Source organism: Mercenaria mercenaria, chromosome 9, assembly GCF_021730395.1.
Source record: "Mercenaria mercenaria strain notata chromosome 9, MADL_Memer_1, whole genome shotgun sequence".
In the NCBI taxonomy this organism is placed as follows: Eukaryota; Metazoa; Mollusca; class Bivalvia; order Venerida; family Veneridae; genus Mercenaria; species Mercenaria mercenaria.
Genome location: NC_069369.1, coordinates 33,049,435 through 33,068,324, shown reverse-complemented (window position 1 = coordinate 33,068,324; position 18,890 = coordinate 33,049,435). Strand labels below are relative to the sequence as shown.

The following is an 18,890-nucleotide window of genomic DNA, read 5'->3' as shown; positions in this document are numbered from 1 at the left end:
ATAACATTTATAATAATCACGATAAGAAATAATGTGCCAGAAATTATCTAATTGTGATATTAACCTTGTTTGTGGATTAAATCTGGAAAAATATGATCTGAATTCTGTAAGAAAAAAAACAATACGTTTATCTTTATGATGCTCTTTTTTCAGTTATCTCCCCTTAAACCAGTTGCACAAAGACCAGGATTGAAAAATAAGTTCACTCTGGATGGACTGTTACTAGACCATGAAGAAAAGGTTTATTTTTACTATTCTTATTGTCTCAATATTAAGCTGTTGTTACTATATATTAGTAAAGAAACTGATGCTGCAATAGTTCTTGTGTCTCAGCCTTAATTACTTGGGAGTTGGGGCACTTAGATTTGCCTTTGTCCAACCATCAGGATGTCTGTGCAAATGTCTGAATTATTGTTGTGCATATCTTAAAAAGTATTGACAAAGAGTCGTCAAAGATGTTGTATGTACAGTGCTCTCTCTCTACAGCGGTCCTCTTAACAACTATTCCCTTCTGGCAACAACACTTGCTACTGACTCCAAAATATTCTTATTGTTCTTTATTTTACCTCTCTACAACAACTCCCTCCGAACGACAACCAAATTTTCCGTCTCCCAAAGGGTGTTGTTGTTGAGAGGGAGCACTGTATCTCTCCCTCACTTGCCCCTTCCTCCACCCCTAACTCACACACATAAAAATTATATAGATTTTCTTGTTTGTAGTATCATTAGCCCCTGCCCACACTGCTGGACTAGCACCCCTTTCCCAAGAGTTATTATGAAAGTTTTAGAGCCGTGCCATGAGAAAACCAGTCTGGCCAGGATCCATGCTGTTCGCTTTCAAAGCCTATAGCAATTAGAAAAACCGTTAACGAACAGCATAGATCCTGACCAGACTGCGCAGATGTGCAGGCTGGTCTGGATCCATGCTGGTCGCAAACCCACTATGTTGGTTTTCTCATGGCACGGCTCAATTATAGTTTTACATTGTCAACAAGAATCATATGACCATACAGTGATGGTAAGTAGGTGCACTTGTCCAGTTTGCTGACGGGGTTGGCTGCTGATCCCACAGTCGAGCTTGCCTTATTTCAGAAATCTGTTGTTGCAGTTATAGGCTTTATTCTTAATTTATCTTGACTGATTTTAACGCATATGCCGCAAAACCATTGATTTTCATGAAGGACTAGTTTTCCTTCATTTTCACATAATTTCATGCTCACAGTGCATTGTGTTAGGATGTGATGGACTTCATTTAATCATAGTTGATTAACTTTCATCAGAAAACTTTTAGTGTGAAGTCAGCCAGTTTAAATTCAGCAAATTTATTTTTGGAAGGGCCATTTCCTTTTGAAATTACTCGCTCTCTATTCTATCTCTCTAAATAAAGTCTGCGCAAAAGTTACCTGGTCAACATTATTTTTACAATAAGTTTGAAGCAATTTCTCTATGACTGATGTGAAATAACTAAATTTGAACTTTGGTGTATGATATTTTCAGGCTGACTTGGTGAAAGAAATGGATGAGATAGATCAACAGCTTCAGGTAAGTTACTTAAGGTGATGCATACATAATTACGTTTTATCAGTATGCAATTTTAGCTTTGATTTCATGGTTGGTACAGGAAGCCATGTGCTCATGATAAATAATTATGTTCTACATTAATGGCTAAAGAAAACCATATAACATACAAGGATTATGTAATAGCACACATGGTGCACACAGACCTTGAAAAGGTTCTGAATATGTTGATAGTCCTTGAAAATGACAAAACCCAAAACACAATAAAGTCAGCAACTCAAAAACTGAAAGAGTTGATAATGTTGTTCTTTGCACCTAGTACTGCATAACCTGTTGAATGTAAAAAGCTACATCTTTTTGGAAATGATGAGTATAGCTTCTTTCAAATAGTTGACTTATATTTATTGGACTAAAATTTCTAGACATAATTTTGAGGAAAATGGCCCTTGAAAAAGGGAAAGCAGTCCTTGAATGGGCCTTGAATAGTACTTGAATTTATTGTAGATATTCTGTATGAAACATGGTACAAAAAATTGCCATTTGCCATTTATTTGCCAGCTGCCTGATATCGCTTTAACATCTGGTCCTGTCACCCCAGCAGTGAGAGTGCAAAAATAATAATAAAGAGGTCGTATGTCAGATCACTGGCAAGTTTTCCATGTGAGCATTTGACAGAAGACTATTTAAAACTTTTTTGTTTAAAGATGACATCAGGCAGTTCAAATTTCTTAACATTTCTTCCAAGATTTTCAGTTGTGTGTGGCCTTATATTTCAGGATGAAATCAGACAAGGTGGATTTGTAAATATTTTGAATAGAGAAGATGCGGCTGCTGCAGGTATGTGCATGAGAGATTTTGTGCAGATCATATCTCATGAGTCGCCCACTTTTCCTTTTATAACCAGTTCAAAATGGGACAGGAAGGAGGGGATTTAATTGGCATTATATATCTGCCTTAAAGGAAGAACTGGAGTATATTAGCCACAAGATGGGGCAGAGGCAGGCTTTTCTATAATTTTATGTATGCTTAACATCAGGAACCTCTTTTAAAAAAATAAATAACAACAGTAGAAATAAATTTCCTGAAAACTAGCATATTTGTACATTTTGACTTTTTACAACAGCTTTAATGAAGCCGCATGAATGGGATTATAAATGCAGCAATGTGCTACCTGTGACCCAAACCACTAATTAATTGAACAGAATGTACATGTAGAATACAGTATTTACATTCTTATTTGATTAAAATGTAATATGCAAGTTTAACTCCGCACAATCTAACAGTTATAATAAAGCAGTACAGTGTAACTTTCAAAAACCGAACAACTTAGGGACCAGCCTATATGTTCGGCAGGGCTCCGGAAATTTTGATAACTCAATCGGTCCGAAACGAAAATCCTGACATCGGCGCTACCCCACCCACCGCATTCCCAATATTACATATTTTGTAAAACGTGATAGGGTAAAGAAATAAGCATGCCATGCATTAAAACTGAGTTACCAGTCACCGCGCGTTACCATACAATGAAGACAGTTATTCAGTGTTATGTGTGATCGTTACTTTGTTTAAATTTCGATGTTTTTCCGAGATAATACGAGGCATTGACACCGTGTGCGTAACTAGTCTAAAAGCCAACGCACGTGACTTCGATACCGTATACACGGCAGATACTTTGTGATGTTTCCTCATTCTTTGACGGAATTCTATAAAATACAATGCGTCAAAGTGAGTTACACGACACATATTCTCTGCTAAACAGCCTCAGTATTTAAAGAATACTCTGTACGTTATTTGAACGCTGAGATCGAATTTCCCGCATGTATAGTACCAAAACGTCACGCGGGTTGGCCACGGATATTTCATTTCACTTACGTTGTACTTCAATAAGCAACTACATTTTATAAAGTTATATGTTCTCTTCTGATGTAAACAAAATTTCATTTTGAAACGTTTTTAAAAGACCGATTTGATAAACAGTGCCACTCCGGTTTTCTTTATCATTCGTGGTTGCTCGTCCATTTGTTTCTTTTTTGTACAGTCGGGTTGCAAAGACGATTTTCTGCATTTGTTTCAACTGGAGCCCCAACAAATGAATCATGTAATTTTTTCAAATCAAGTGATTATAAAAATTATTATTATCGGTTTTCCGTGTGATGTCTCATTAAATCAAAGACCTATAATGTACAATTTATTAAATGCAGCGGCCATTTGTTTGTTACCGTGATCAAACATAGCCTTTTGAAATAAACCATCCGTCGGATTCTAAATAAAAGAAGTGGATCCCCGTCGAAATGATTTGGATCCAGTCAGAAACGTTAGGAAACCAGTCAAAAATGTTTAATACACCGCAGTCGGCTGTCTGCAAACATTAAAGGATGTTCCGCGCGAGCACTGACTGCGTCACGCGCTTATTACGGACCGATTATCAAAGTGACAATCAGACCGATCGACACGTTTATTGAATGATTATCTGAAGGTGCGACCAACAATTTCCTACTTGGCAGGTGATCGTGTATTGAGATATCAGACCGAAATTTATACTTTTCTCCATTTTTACAGGACCGATTTTTTTCGTTTTTTCAGTTCACAAATCGGTCTGAAAAGTCAAAAATCGATCCAAAACCGACAAACCGGCAAATTTCCGAAGCCCTGATGTTCGGTATTTGGAAGTTTCCGGAATTCAGAAGTTTGAAAGTTTGTAGGCAAAGAGGATGTGTGCACAAAAGTTATGTTTATTTACATGTAGGATGAAGGAGATTATCCTTAATATTCTACAAGTTTATATAAAGTAATTAATTAACTGACTGATTAAAAAAGTACAAACAATACATGATTAACAAATATAAAAAAGCGTATCTTTAATAATACCACATAAAACATTTTCCATTTAAATTATATCATCTTTAGAGCCCTTAACTGGTCAATATTTAATTAACGTTGAAAATGCATAGTTAAATCAATGTAATTTAACCAATGAAAATACGATCTTTCTTTCATTCAAACATTAAGAAAGTTTTTCACACGTAAGATATTTAATTCATCACGTTTTCATAAACTGAATACAAATGAAGGTAATCACCGATTACTTCCTTACTTTTGCATCAAATGATCATTTTGATTATAAAACTTGTCAAAATAAATGCACGCCACTAATAGATAAATAAAAGAACATGTTGACAACTTGCCATGGGCGTTTTTGGATTAACAGGTGACAATTTTAATCCGGCAAATATTTTGCTGTTCGGTTTTCAGAAGTCAATTTTAGTGTTAAAATATAAACAGTCCTTCAAAAATCGTCCGATTTTCAGAATTCGGAAGTTCTGGTTTTCAGAAGTTAAAACTATATAGAAATAAGAACAGAAAAAAACTGGACCTTGAGTTTCGTGCAGTTTTCAAAGGATTTCCAGTATTCAGAAGGTCCGGTTTTCGGAAGTTCCACTGTAGTAACATTCTTGAAAATAATTAAAAATATAACAAGACATGTGACACATTAATCAACACCTGGCTTTGTTAAAACGTGTAATAAACAATAATCAGCACGGGTAGAATAAGGTGCGAAAATATCAGAAAGCTGTTGTTTACAGACTCGTCAGTAGTGATACAGTATCAGATAGGCGCAAAGAAGTGGATTATTTCATAATTTTTGTGTTGTTTTTTTTTTTGTTGCTTATGTTGTTTTGTTGTTGTTTTTTTTAATCGGGAGATTGAGACTTCCGATCGGGGTGATCGGGTTTTACAACCAGAATCGGGAGAAACCCGATCGGATCGGGAGAGTTGGGATGTCTGTTGCGCACCTCCTATTTTTTGTCAGCCTCCACCTCCCATTTTTAAAGTTATTGCCCTTGAAATAGCCAAAATAGTGTAATTTTTGTTTTGTGATGCGCATAACTAAAAAAGTATATGACCTAGAATAATGAATCCTTTTTATAAAATGTTTGTTGAGGCTGTACCCACTTAAGAGTTTGCAAACATTTGAATTATTATCCCTTATTTGTGAGAAATGTACCAGTGGGGGCACACTCTGTATCATACGAACACATTCTAGCTTTTTCATTTTTAATATTCCATCAAAATTTATAATCAACATGTGAAGTTTTGTACCCTCACCGAGTCAGCCCCCTTCTTCCCCCCCCCCCCCCCCCCCCCCAAAAAAAAAAGAAAAAAATCATTCCTTTGTTTTTTAGCTCACCTGTCACAAAGTGACAAGGTGAGCTTTTGTAACCGCTTGATGTCTGTCGTGCGTCAACAATTTCTAAAAAAAACTTCTTCTTGAAAGCCACTGGGCAGAATTACACCAAACTTCACAGGAATGATCCTTGGGTGGCCCCCTTTCAAAATTATTCAAAGAATTGAATTCCATGCAGAACTCTGGTTGCCATGGCAACCGAAAGGAAAAACTTTAAAAATCTTCTCAAAAACCAGAAGCCCTAGAGCTAAGATGTTTGGTGTGAAGCATTGCCTAGTGGACCTCTACCAAATTTGTTCAAATCATGACCCTGGGGTCAATTTTGCCCCAGGGGTCACTTGATTTTACATAGGAAAATCTTAAAAAATCTTCTTCTCAAAAACCAGAAGCCCTAGAGCTTAGATATTTGACATGTAGCATTGCCTAGTGGACCTCTACTAAAGTTGTTCAAATCATGACCCCGTGGTCAAAATTGACCCCGCCCCAGGGGTCACTTGATTTTACATAGGAAAATCTTCCAAAATTTTTAAAAAATAAACCAGATGGCCTAGATCTTAGATATTTGACATGTAGCATTGCCTAGTAGACTTCTACAAAATTTGTTCAAATCATGACCCCCCGGGGTTACTTGATTGTACATAGAAAAATCTTCAAAATTTTCTAAAAATAAACCAGAAGGCCTAGAGCTTAGATATTTGACATGAAGCATTGCCTAGTGGACCTCTACATAATTCGTTCAAATCTTGACCCCCCCCCCCCCCTAGTCAAATTGCCCTAGCCCCAGGGGTTACTTGATTGTACATAGGGAAATCTTCATAAATTCGCTAAAATAAACCAGAAGACCTAGATCTTAGATATTTGGTATGTAACATTGCCTAGTAGACTTCTAAAAACTTTGTTCAAATCATGACCCCCGGGGTAAAATTGGCCCCACCCCAGGGGTTACTTGATTGTACATCGGAAAATCTTCCAAAAAATTTCTAAAAATCATCAGTTTGATATTTGAAACACGTAGCTCATATTACTCAGGTGAGCGATCCAGGGTCATCATGACCCTCTTGTTTTAGATGTTCAAACCTTCAACATCCACATCCACTCCACCGCCAGCCATGTTCAAGATATCTTGCATGATTGTGCTTTCTTAAGGACATCTGTCTTTTAACATGTTAAATAGCAACACTTGGTGCCAAACTACTCAAAGGCAGTCTTTCGTTCTAGTTACATTACAAGCTCACATTTCAAATAACTCATTTTATTCTAAATGCTAAGCTTATTACAGTAAACATATTCCATTCAAAATAATTTCATTATTCAGGATCAACATAACATACATTTATTATGTACACTTTAATAAAATATTCATTTTCTTTTAAATTGATTTTGACTAATGAAATTATTTGCTTCTTAGTAACACCCTTAACTTAACTTTTTGCCGGATAAATTTTTTTTGCTATGCCTCATATCAAACCCTTTCAGTGGGGGATACCAATTCATCGAATTTGCTTATTGTCCAAAGTTTGTAAGGGTAGATTTGTTCTATTATTCAGACTCACAGATTACTGAGGAACAGAAAGAAATGCTGAAACAGTTTGAGGTGGAGGAGTCCCGTATTTGCGAAGATCGCCCCGGTGTGCTAGTGTTTGATCCTCAACATTATCAGTGTCTATTTACCAGCATGCTCCGCCCCACAGACTGCGGTTTTACAGTCGGAAGTAATGGATTGTTGCTTGAAAAACATTTAGAATCTCTGACCCCAGGTAAGTTCGGATCATCACATCTTGTTTTAGGGCTTTACTTGCTGTATGATAAAAGCCAATATTTGGCTTCATCAGTTATTGAACGGCTACTTCACAGTCGACAAAAAATAACCACTTTTGATTATTCCATTCCTGATTCTGCCTGATGGGTTTTATCCTCTGTAGCCATCTTCATGCAGATCTTAACTTATGTTTAAGAATTAAAATTTATTCAAAAATATTGTTTAAAGAAAGACACAGTTTGCAAGATAAAAAAAACAAAAAAACAGCCTTGAAACATAAAAGATTACTTCATTGCATCTGGATGAATCCAATAGCATAGAAAACTTCTAGGCAGAATAATTAAGTTTTGCTTAATCTGTAGTATAAAAATCAAATCAAGTCAGTGTTCACTTTTTATCTCACTATTTTATTTAGGGAAAATAATTATAACACTTCACGATTTTAAAAGGAATTACACTTGTTTTTTGCAAGAACAAAAGTCTAGGGCCACTTCATAGTTTGGGGAAAAAAGCCCTCCTTTGATATAAATGATATGACAGTACACTGAAGAATTGAGGGGGCCTCCGTGGCCGAGTGGTTAAGGTCACTGACTTCAAATCACATGCCCCACATCGATGTGGGTTCAAGCCTCACTCAATTCTTCATGTGAGGAAGCCATCCAGCTGGCTTATGGAAAGTCTGTTGTTCTACCCAGGTGCCAACTCGTGATGAAATAATGCACGGAAGGGCACCTGGGTCTTCCTCCATCATTAAAGCTGGAAAGTCACCATATGACCTATCATGTGTTGGTGCGACATTAAATCCAACAAAAAAAAAAAACAAAAAAAAAAGAATTGAGACAGTGGTAAAAAATCATGGCCATGATTATTTTCAGGTATTTATTCTAAAAAACCAGTTTCTTTGAAATTAAAATGAGCTGTTATTTTGATTTATACAAAGTCATACAGGTACATATCATTATACGTTATTTTTCAGCTCAGTGCAAGCGGGTGATTACATCAGGAATTATCTCCCAGTGTTTCACGAAGATATCCTGTCAAGCACCTCTCATGAGATGGCTGTTTTTTATCAGTAAGTTGTCTTACCTACTGTATCATTTTCCTGTCCTCATCAGTAAGTTTTCCTGCCTTTATCAGTAAGTTGTCCTGCCTTTGTCAGTAAGTTGTCCTGCCTTTGTAAGTAAGATTTCCTGCCTTTATCAGTAAGTCATCCTGCCTCTATCAGTAAGCTGTCCTGCCTATATATATCAGTAAGTTGTCCTGCCTTTATCAGTAAGATGTCCTGCTTTTATCAGTAAGTTGTCCTGCCTTTGTCAGTAAGTTGTCCTGCCTTACTCCGTAAGTTGTGTTGCCTTTATCAGTAAGTTGACTTGCCTTTATCTGTAAGTAAGTTGTCCTGCCTTTGTCAGTAAGATTTCCTGCCTTTATCAGTAAGTTGTCCTACCTTTATCAGTAAGTTGTCCTGCCTTTATCAGTAATTTGTCCTACATTTATCAGTAAGCTGTCCTGCCTTTGTCAGTAAGACTTCATGCCTTTATCAGTACGTTGTCCTACCTTTATCTGTAAGTTGTCCTGCCTTTGTCAGTAAGAAATTCTGCCTTTGTCAGTAAGATTTCCTGCCTTTATCAGTAAGTTGTCCTACCTTTGTCAGTAAGTTGTCTTATCTTTATCAGTAAGTTGTCCTTTCTTTGTCAGTTAGTTGTCCTGCCTTTGTCAGTAAGTTGTCCTGCCTTTGTCAGTAAGTTGTCCTGTCTTTATCAGTAAGTTGTCCTACCTTTATCAGTAAGTTGTCCTGCCTTTGTCAGTAAGATTTCCTGCCTTTGTCAGTAAGTTTTCCTGCCTTTATCAGTAAGTTGACCTGCCTTTATCAGTAAGTTTTCCTGCCTTTATCAATAAGTTGTCCTGCCTTTATCAGTAAATTGTCCTGCATTTGTCAGTAAGTTGTCCTGCCTTTGTCAGTAAGATTTCCTACCTTTATAAGTAAGTTGTCCTGCTTTTATCAGTAGGATTTCCTGCATTTATCAGTAAGTTGTCCTGCCTTTATCAGTAAATTGTCCTACCTTTATAAGTAAGTTGTCCTGCCTTTGTCAGTAAGATTTCCAGCCTTTGTCAGTAAGATTTCCTGTTTTTATTGTCCTACCTTTATCGGTAAGTTGTCTTGCCTTTATCAGTAAGTTGTCCTTCCTTTATTGGTAAGTTGTCCTGCCTTTTTAGCTCACCTGTCACAAAGTGACAAGGTGAGCTTTTGTGATCGCGCGGTGTCCGTCGTCCGTCGTCCGTGCGTCCGTGCGTCCGTCCGTAAACTTTTGCTTGTGACCACTCTAGAGGTCACATTTTTCATGGGATCTTTATGAAAGTTGGTCAGAATGTTCATCTTGATGATATCTAGGTCAAGTTCGAAACTGGGTCACGTGCCATCAAAAACTAGGTCAGTAGGTCTAAAAATAGAAAAACCTTGTGACCTCTCTAGAGGCCATATATTTCACAAGATCTTCCTGAAAATTGGTCAGAATGTTTACCTTGATGATATCTAGGTCAAGTTCGAAACTGGGTCACGTGCCATCAAAAACTAGGTCAGTAGGTCTAAAAATAGAAAAACCTTGTGACCTCTCTAGAGGCCATATATTTTACAAGATCTTCATGAAAATTGGTCAGAATGTTCACCTTGATGATATCTAGGTCAAGTTCGAAACTGGGTCACGTGCCTTCAAAAACTAGGTCAGTAGGTCAAATAATAGAAAAACCTGTGACCATCTCTAAAGGCCATATTTTTCATGGGATCTGTATGAAAGTTGGTCTGAATGTTCATCTTGATGATATCTAGGTCAAGTTCGAAACTGGGTCACGTGCGGTCAAAAACTAGGTCAGTAGGTCTAAAAATAGAAAAACCTTGTGACCTCTCTAGAGGCCATATTTTTCATGGGATCTGTATGAAAGTTGGTCTGAATGTTCATCTTGATGATATCTAGGTCAAGTTCGAAAATGGGTCACGTGCCATCAAAAACTAGGTCAGTAGGTCAAATAATAGAAAAACCTTGTGACCTCTCTAAAGGCCATATTTTTCATGGGATCTGTATGAAAGTTGGTCTGAATGTTCATCTTGATGATATCTAGGTCAAGTTCGAAACAGGGTCATGTGCGGTCAAAAACTAGGTCAGTAGGTCTAAAAATAGAAAAACCTTGTGACCTCTCTAGAGGCCATACTTGTGAATGGATCTCCATAAAAGTTGGTCAGAATGTTCACCTTGATGATATCTAGGTCAAGTTTGAAACTGGGTCACGTGCCATAAAAAACTAGGTCAGTAGGTCAAATAATAAAAAAACCTTGTGACCTCTCTAGAGGCCATACTTTTCATGGGATCTGTATGAAAGTTGGTCTGAATGTTCATCTTGATGATATCTAGGTCAAGTTCGAAACTGGGTCAACTGTGGTCAAAAACTAGGTCAGTAGGTCTAAAATTATTAAAATCTTTTGACCTCTCTAGAGGCCATATTTTTCAATGGATCTTCATGAAAATTGATCTGAATGTTCACCTTGATGATATCTAGTTCAATTTCGAAACTGGGTCACGTGCGGTCAAAAACTAGGCCAGTAGGTATAAAAATAGAAAAACCTTGTGACCTCTCTAGAGGCCATATTTTTCATGAGATCTTCATGAAAGTTAGTGAGAATGTTCACCTTGATGATATCTAGGTAAAGTTCAAAACAGGGTCACGTACCTTCGAAAACTAGGTCAATAGGTCAAATAATAGAAAAACCTTGTGACCTCTCTAGAGACCATATTTTTCAATGGATCTTCATGAAAATTGGTCAGAATTTTTATCTTGATAATATCTAGGTCAAGTTCAAAACTGGGTCACATGAGCTCAAAAACTAGGTCACTATGTCAAATAATAGAAAAAACGACGTCATACTCAAAACTGGGTCATGTGGGAAGAGGTGAGCGATTCAGGACCATCATGGTCCTCTTGTTCAGTAAGTTGTCCTGCCCTTGTCAGTAAGTTGTCCTTCCTTTATCAGTAAGTTGTCCTTCCTTTGTCAGTATGTTATCCTACCTTTATCAGTAAGTTGTCTTGCCTTTATGATTGTGCTATCCTACTTTTATCATTTTTCTGCCTTTATCAGTATGTTGTTCTATGAATTGTTCTACCTGTATCGGTATGTTGTCTGGCCTGTATCAGTAAGTACCTTTATACCTGTTAAGAAATATAATGACTCACTTACAGATTGAATTTTTCTTTTGTAATGTCATCAAATAATTAGTTTGAAGTGAAATTTACAGGGGCCACTTAGTAAGTTAAAGCAGCTTCTTTCAACGTTTAGTTGTGTTGAAGAAATCTGGAAGTCTTTTCACAGTTCCTTCATAATGTTTGCATTTGACTCCAATTAAAACAATTCCACATTCTCTGACTCAAGTTATTATATATGCAGTATTAGATAAATCAAAGCTTAGAATATGTAATGGCAATTTATGTTTTAAGGTAGTAGGCCTGCAGTAACACTCGGCATTTTCCACTATGTTACATACTCCCTGCTTGTGATTTTGGCATTCTCTGTTTGTTATTAAAATGCAGATTAAAAAGGTTTTCTGTTGTGGTCTAAAGATGCAGAAATTGCATGTGATAGAATACATACTCGCACAGACATTGTTGAGTGTCATAACTTAAATTGACTGACCTAAATGTACTAAATATCTTTCCTATTTACCTTTACAATAATAAGTAGTGTGCCGTCATTAAACTCTAATAAGGTCATGGCAAGCGAGTCTCATTCAGTGTCGCTGTGACATTTATGAAAAATATAAGTCATTTAACCAGGAAAAAAATTCAGGCATACAGATATTAAAGTTAGAAACTATAAATGGCTCAATACATTAATTAATTCATCACAGGGTGTGGTGTATTGAAACTTATATGGCTCAGGTTAGCTGTTTTTTAGCTCGACTATTCGAAGAATAGGGGAGCTATCCTACTCGCCCCGGCGTCGGCGTGAGGGTTAGCGTGAGCGTCACACAAATGTTAAAGTTTGCGTACCACCCCAAATATTTTCAAAGTCCATTGAGATATTGCTTTGATATTTTGCATACTTGTTTACCATCATGACCCTAGTCTGTAAAAAGGGGGAAGCAACTCTTATCAAGCATTTTGACTAAATTATGGCCCCTTTTCGACTTAGAATAAATGTTAAAGTTTGCGTACCACCCCAAATATTTTCAAAGTCCATTGAGATATTGCTTTGATATTTTGCATACTTGTTTACCATCATGAACCCAGTTTGTAAAAAGGAGGAGGCAACTTTATCAAGCATTTTGACTGAATTATGGCCCCTTTTTGACTTAGAATATGCTTATTGTAATGTTATAGTTTTACTCATAGCTTATATTATACTATCAAGCACTGAGAATAGTCGAGCGCGCTGTCCACTGACAGCTCTTGTTTATTAGAAATTATATATCATAATATACAGTATAAGCATAGCACGGTTGAATTAAACCTAATACCGGTTGTTTTAATCATGGTGAAATATGACATTTTTTATAAATGTGTGGGCCTTTAATATAATTCACATTTATATCCTTATTTTTATGAAATCAGAATGGTCATATTAGGTGTCATTATACCTTGATAATACCCGGTTTCATTTTCCATATAAACATATAAAACTAAATTACTTTTAGTAATATTCTTTGAAAGATATTAATTTTTTTATTTTATTTTTTATTTTTTATCTTTTTTTATAAACCGCCTCAGTAGCCTAGTGGTAGAGCGTCCGCTTCGAGGGCGGGAGGTCGTGGGTTCAATCCCCGGCCGCGTCATACCAAAGACGTAAAAAATGGTATAAGCAGCTTCCTTGCTTGGCGCTCAGCATTAAGGGGATAGTGCTAGGACTGGTCAGCCCGGTGTCAGTATAATGTGACTGGGTGGGGTATCATGCCACGTGTCTATGGCGTGATATTCCAGTGAGGCAGCACTATAAAGTTGGGCATTGTGCTCACTGCTACAAGTAAATGTAGACACCGTCGTTTATATGACTGAAGATATGTTGAAAAAGACGTTAAACCCGAACACACACACAATTTTTTTTATAAAATTATCAAATATATCATACCAAACATCGGTAAGAAATTAATACGGAATGGAATATTTTTGATACATCTACTGGAATTTCAATAGATATTTTTTATAATTAAGACTATAGAATTTTCAGCATGATTTTGAGGACAGATAAGTTAGAATACAATATGTTAGAAGGAAAAAGTAATTTATTTACAATTTACTTTTAAATCATTAAATTTCGCATGCATTAATTGAACTTTGTGGTTTTGACGAAATTGTCCTGTCAACAGCTTTTTTTTGTGAAGTTTGATGAGGCCATTATACAGGAATATAAATACATTTCCCCACAAGTTGCGTCACTATTTTGTTGGTAAAATAATTGCTCCAAATACTGTCCCAAATTATAGGAAAGAAAAATATCTGAGAAATTTTGTGTCCCAAATGTTAGGTACGAGAAAAATAATTATTTTTGCAAATTTTGAAGGTGTCCCAATTTTAAGGGTGTCCCAACACTTGGGGGAAAATACGGTAGTATCCTGTATTCAGTCATGATTCATCAGCACTGTGTTTAATCCGCATATCTCTAGTAATGGTTCGTTAGGGACCTAGATTCACGATTACCAAATTTCAAAAATAATAAGGGAATTTTATAATATACCGCTAAATTCACAAAGATTAGCCCCATATAGGTAATACTGATTAAGCAATTTATTATGTCAATGTTAATGAAAAATTTACATGCTGTGTGAAATTATTTAATTTGTAGACATGAAATTTATGAGTTTAATCTTTTGAAGATAGATTAGTTGAAATTTATTTATTCCTGTGTTTGGATTTAATTTTGTAGGTTGATGCAACCACTAAGTCCAAAAAAATTAGTACTTTATGATATTAATGATCATACTGTTATTAAGAAGTCTTTTTGATTATTTTTAGTTTCGGTACATGATGATTATCAAGTGCAGCAGGGATGTAAGAAAATATTGCTGGAAATACTTCACTTCCAACACATCTATGGACCACAGAAGTGGGCACCAAGATTGGTTGATGTCCTCTCTGTGCTTGTGAATTTTGGTAAAATGATTTTTTAAAACATAATATTTTATCTCTGGTGGTATAAAATGAGATAAATCATTGATTCATTATAGATCCAACTGAATTTAGATTTACTCAACTTTGTTTTGACATTTTGCCTGATTCTTATTTATTGGGGGGTGAGTGGTTAAGGTTGCTGACTTTAAATCACTCGTCCTTCACCGATGTGGGTTTGAGTTCCACTTGGGGTGTTGAATTCTTCAAGTGAGGAAGCCATACAGCTGGCTCAAGGAAGGTTGGTGTTTCTACCCAGCTTCCCGCACAATGATGAATTAATGCACATAGGGACACATGGGGTCTTCCTCCACCACCAAAAGCTGGAAAGTAGCCATATGACCTATAATTGTGTCGGTATGATGTTAAACCCAACAAAAACAAAAGAAACAAAAAACTTAAATTTATTAGAGAAAGAAAATTGATAATAAGGTATTAACTACAGTAAAACACTGATACTCCAAATTGAAAGGGGAGGGGCAAACTGCTCAATCTAGCATTTTGAGTGATCCAAACAACAAGAATATAAGAAAAATGGCTTAGGATCACATGAACCGCTTGGGTCAGCCCTGTTGCTTGAACACTGATGCTCAAGCGATTGTTGCTGTAGAAGAAATAAATGATAAATAATTCAATTTTACCCATTCATTACCTTACTACCACGATTTATTTTATTTTTGTTTAGTTAAATTCTCACAAAGATGATAAATTAATAAAAATTCCATTGTAATTCTGTTCAGCTTTAATTTATGTATAATGTTGGTGAAATATGTTCTAATGAAAGCATTGGCCTTTTTTAAAGCAAGGGAATAGCATTGAAAAAGCTAACTCAAGTTTTAGGCTAATACATGCAGCTTTGTTGCAAAGTGTTGAATCGTGAAAAGTTGTGCTATTGGTAACGTATTAAATTTTGTTTGTCTGTAGGTGCTGCCTTGGAGTCTCTTATACCTTGCGGCTCCAGTACACTGGAAATAATCAGGTATAGCTGCTCACATTCCTTCTTAATTCCTTCATTATTTCAGCCGGTTAAAGGTGCATGCCTCATAGTTAATGTCACATTTTGTTTAGGCCTAAAAAAAAAAATGTTTGTTTCCTGTAACATGCTGAAAAAAATGGGGGTCGGTAGGTAGGGAATTTTTTTTTTTTTTTTTTTTAAATTTTTTAGCTCACCTGTCACATAGTGACAAGGTGAGCTTTTGTGATCACGCAGCGTCCGTCGTCCGTCGGTGCATCCGTCCGTAAACTTTTGCTTGTGACCACTCTAGAGGTCACATTTTTTGCGGGATCTTTATGAAAGTTGGTCAGAATGTTCATCTTGATGATATCTAGGTCACTTTCGAAACTGGGTCACGTGCGGTCAAAAAGTAGGTCAGTAGGTCTAAAAATAGAAAAACCTTGTGACCTCTCTAGAGGCCATATATTTCAAGAGATCTTCATGAAAATTGGTCAGAATGTTCACCTTGATGATATCTAGGTCAGGTTCGAAACTGGGTCACATGCCTTCAAAAACTAGGTCAGTAGATCTAAAAATAGAAAAACCTTGTGACCTCTCTAGAGGCCATATATTTCACAAGATCTTCATGAAAATTGGTCATAACGTTCACCTTGATGATATCTAGGTCAAGTTCGAAACTGGGTCCCATGCCATCAAAAACTAGGTCAGTAGGTCAAATAATAGAAAAACCTTATGACCTCTCTAAAGGCCATATTTTTTTATGGGATCTGTATGAAAGTTGGTCTGAATGTTCATCTTGATGATATCTAGGTCAGGTTTGAAACTGGGTCACGTGCGGTCAAAAACTAGGTCAGTAGGTCTAAAAATAGAAAAAGTTTGTGACCTCTCTAGAGGCCATATATTTCAAGAGATCTTCATCAAAATTGGATCTGAATGTTCATCTTCATGATATCTAGGTCAAATTCGAAACTGGGTCATGTGCGGGCAAAAACTAGGTCAGTAGGATTAAAAATAGAAAAACCTTGTGACATCTCTAGAGGCCATATTTGTGAATGGATCTTCATGAAAATTGGTCAGAATGTTCATCTTGATGATATCTAGGTCAAGTTCGAAAGTGGGTCACATGCCTTCAAAAAGTAGGTCAGTAGGTCAAATAATGAAAAAACGTTGTGACCTCTCTAGAGACCATATTTTTCATGGGATCTGTATGAAAGTTGGTCTGAATGTTTATCAACTGGGTCATGTGGGAATAGGTGAGCGATTCAGGACCATCATGGTCCTCTTGTTTTTAGTAGGTGTCAGAACATTTCAGTGTTTAGTAACCTTATTATCGCCAATTAACTGCCTAATCAGGCCTCAACCTTAACTTTTTTCAGCAGTTGCCAGCTGGTTCACCAACTGCTAAAATCTAGTAGACCTGCTCAGACTTTAGTGGACCTCCAATTCTATCTCATAAATTGTGATGCTGTAGACGTCATAACTTCATATGACTCAAAGAAACAGGACTTATTTCTAAATAATTAAAAATGGAAGACTGTAGCAATCTGTTATCCTGAAAAATAATTATTTTGAAAAGTGTCCCAAAATATGGACACAATCAGCACCAGTGTTGAAAGTGAAAAAACAAGAGCTGTCTCCATAGGATGACACATGCCCCCGATGGCACTTTGAATGAATAGTTATGGCCGATGTTAGAGTTTAGGACCTTTGACCTACGGACCTGGGTCTTGCGCAAGACACATCGTCTTACTGTTTGACACATTCATGCATAGTTATTTTAAAATCCATGAATGAATTACAAAGATATGGACTGGACATGCCCATCAATGCACTATAATGAAAAATGATCTTTAATGTCTAAGTGTGACCTTGACCTTTGAGCTAAGGACCTGGGTCTTGCGTGTGACAGGTCATCTTACTGTGGTACACATTCATGCCAAGTTATTTGAAAATCCATCCATCGATGACAAAGATATGGACTGGACACGCCCATCAATGCACTATCCTTTAACGTCTAAGTGTGACCTTGACCTTTGAGCTACGGACCTGGGTCTTGCGCACTGCACGTCGTCATACTGTAGTACACATTTATGCCAAGTTATTTGAAAATCCATCCATCGATGACAAAGATATGGACGGGACACGCCCATCAATGCACTATCCTTTAACGTGTAAGTGTGACCTTGACCTTTGAGCTACGGACCTGGGTCTTGCGCACTGCACGTCGTCTTACTGTGGTACACATTCATGCCAAGTTATTTGAAAATCCATCCATCGATGACAAGATATGGACCGGACACGCCCATCAATGCACTATCCTTTAACATCTAAGTGTGACCTTGACCTTTGAGCTATGGACCTGGGTCTTGCGCACTGCACGTTGTCTTACTGTGGTACACATTCATGCCAAGTTATTTGAAAATCCATCCATCGATGACAAAGATATGGACCAGACACGAAAATTGCGGACAGACCGACAGACAGACAGACGGTTAAAAAACTATATGCCTCCCTTCGGGGGCATAAAAACAAAACATCAACAATTATCAGTAATCATTCTGATGATAAAGTAAGTAATTGGCCTCGTTTTCATCATCAATTAACACCCCCTCAAAGAGCTAAAAGAAGTGTGTCGGTTATTGTGGCATCTGCAGTGGAGATCAAAGCGGTATAGTTTCCACGAGATTGTCATTGCATTACGTCATGTTTTCGCGCCATGTGACACATCACTGTCTGATCGTACTTTCTCGATTCCTTTAATTGTTGAGAAGAAATCAGTAAAAAAATTTTTTCTTTAATTTTTTAAAAGCGAATGTGCAATATCCCGAGTAAACTGACATGTAAATGTGTCAGACCATGAACGATGCTGACCTATTTGCCCTCAAGAAATTTACATTATTGTTTGAGAAGAATATCTAACAAAGTGTTGTGTCAAAAAATATATGTACGAAGACTCATTTAAAACTTATTAAAAATCGCAACGACATCATACTGCCTCATTTTAAAACCACATTTCTATTTACGTTCATGAGGTCACGTAACCTATTCTGCCGTGCTAACAGAAATCTGTTTGCCAAAAAATCGTTTTACTCTATGTATTTAAATTGCTGCCGCTTTTTCATTATTTAAGAATTTTTAATTGTGTTTTTTGTATTTTCTGGTCAAAAGTCTGAATTTTATTACCATAGTATGTACCGTTTATTTACTTTAAAAAGGAAATAAATAATCAAGATCGCGCTGTTTGAAATTTTACAAAACATTATATGAAAATTTGATCGTTTTAAAAGAATTTTGCCTACATTCCTGTCGATATCTTATTAAAATTG

At 36.6% G+C, this 18,890-nt stretch overlaps 1 protein-coding gene across 1 annotated transcript in view; it reads left to right on the top strand.

Moving 5' to 3' along the window:
* The window catches only part of LOC123546870 (uncharacterized), an 80,894-nt gene that overhangs the window by 32,775 nt on the left and 29,229 nt on the right, over nucleotides 1-18,890 (top strand). Inside the window, exons 7-13 of the mRNA XM_053551171.1 lie at nucleotides 154-240; nucleotides 1,498-1,542; nucleotides 2,295-2,355; nucleotides 7,252-7,461; nucleotides 8,440-8,535; nucleotides 14,457-14,594; nucleotides 15,534-15,588. Of these exons, the coding sequence (XP_053407146.1) occupies nucleotides 154-240; nucleotides 1,498-1,542; nucleotides 2,295-2,355; nucleotides 7,252-7,461; nucleotides 8,440-8,535; nucleotides 14,457-14,594; nucleotides 15,534-15,588 (692 nt within the window). The remainder of the gene's footprint in view (nucleotides 1-153; nucleotides 241-1,497; nucleotides 1,543-2,294; nucleotides 2,356-7,251; nucleotides 7,462-8,439; nucleotides 8,536-14,456; nucleotides 14,595-15,533; nucleotides 15,589-18,890) is intronic.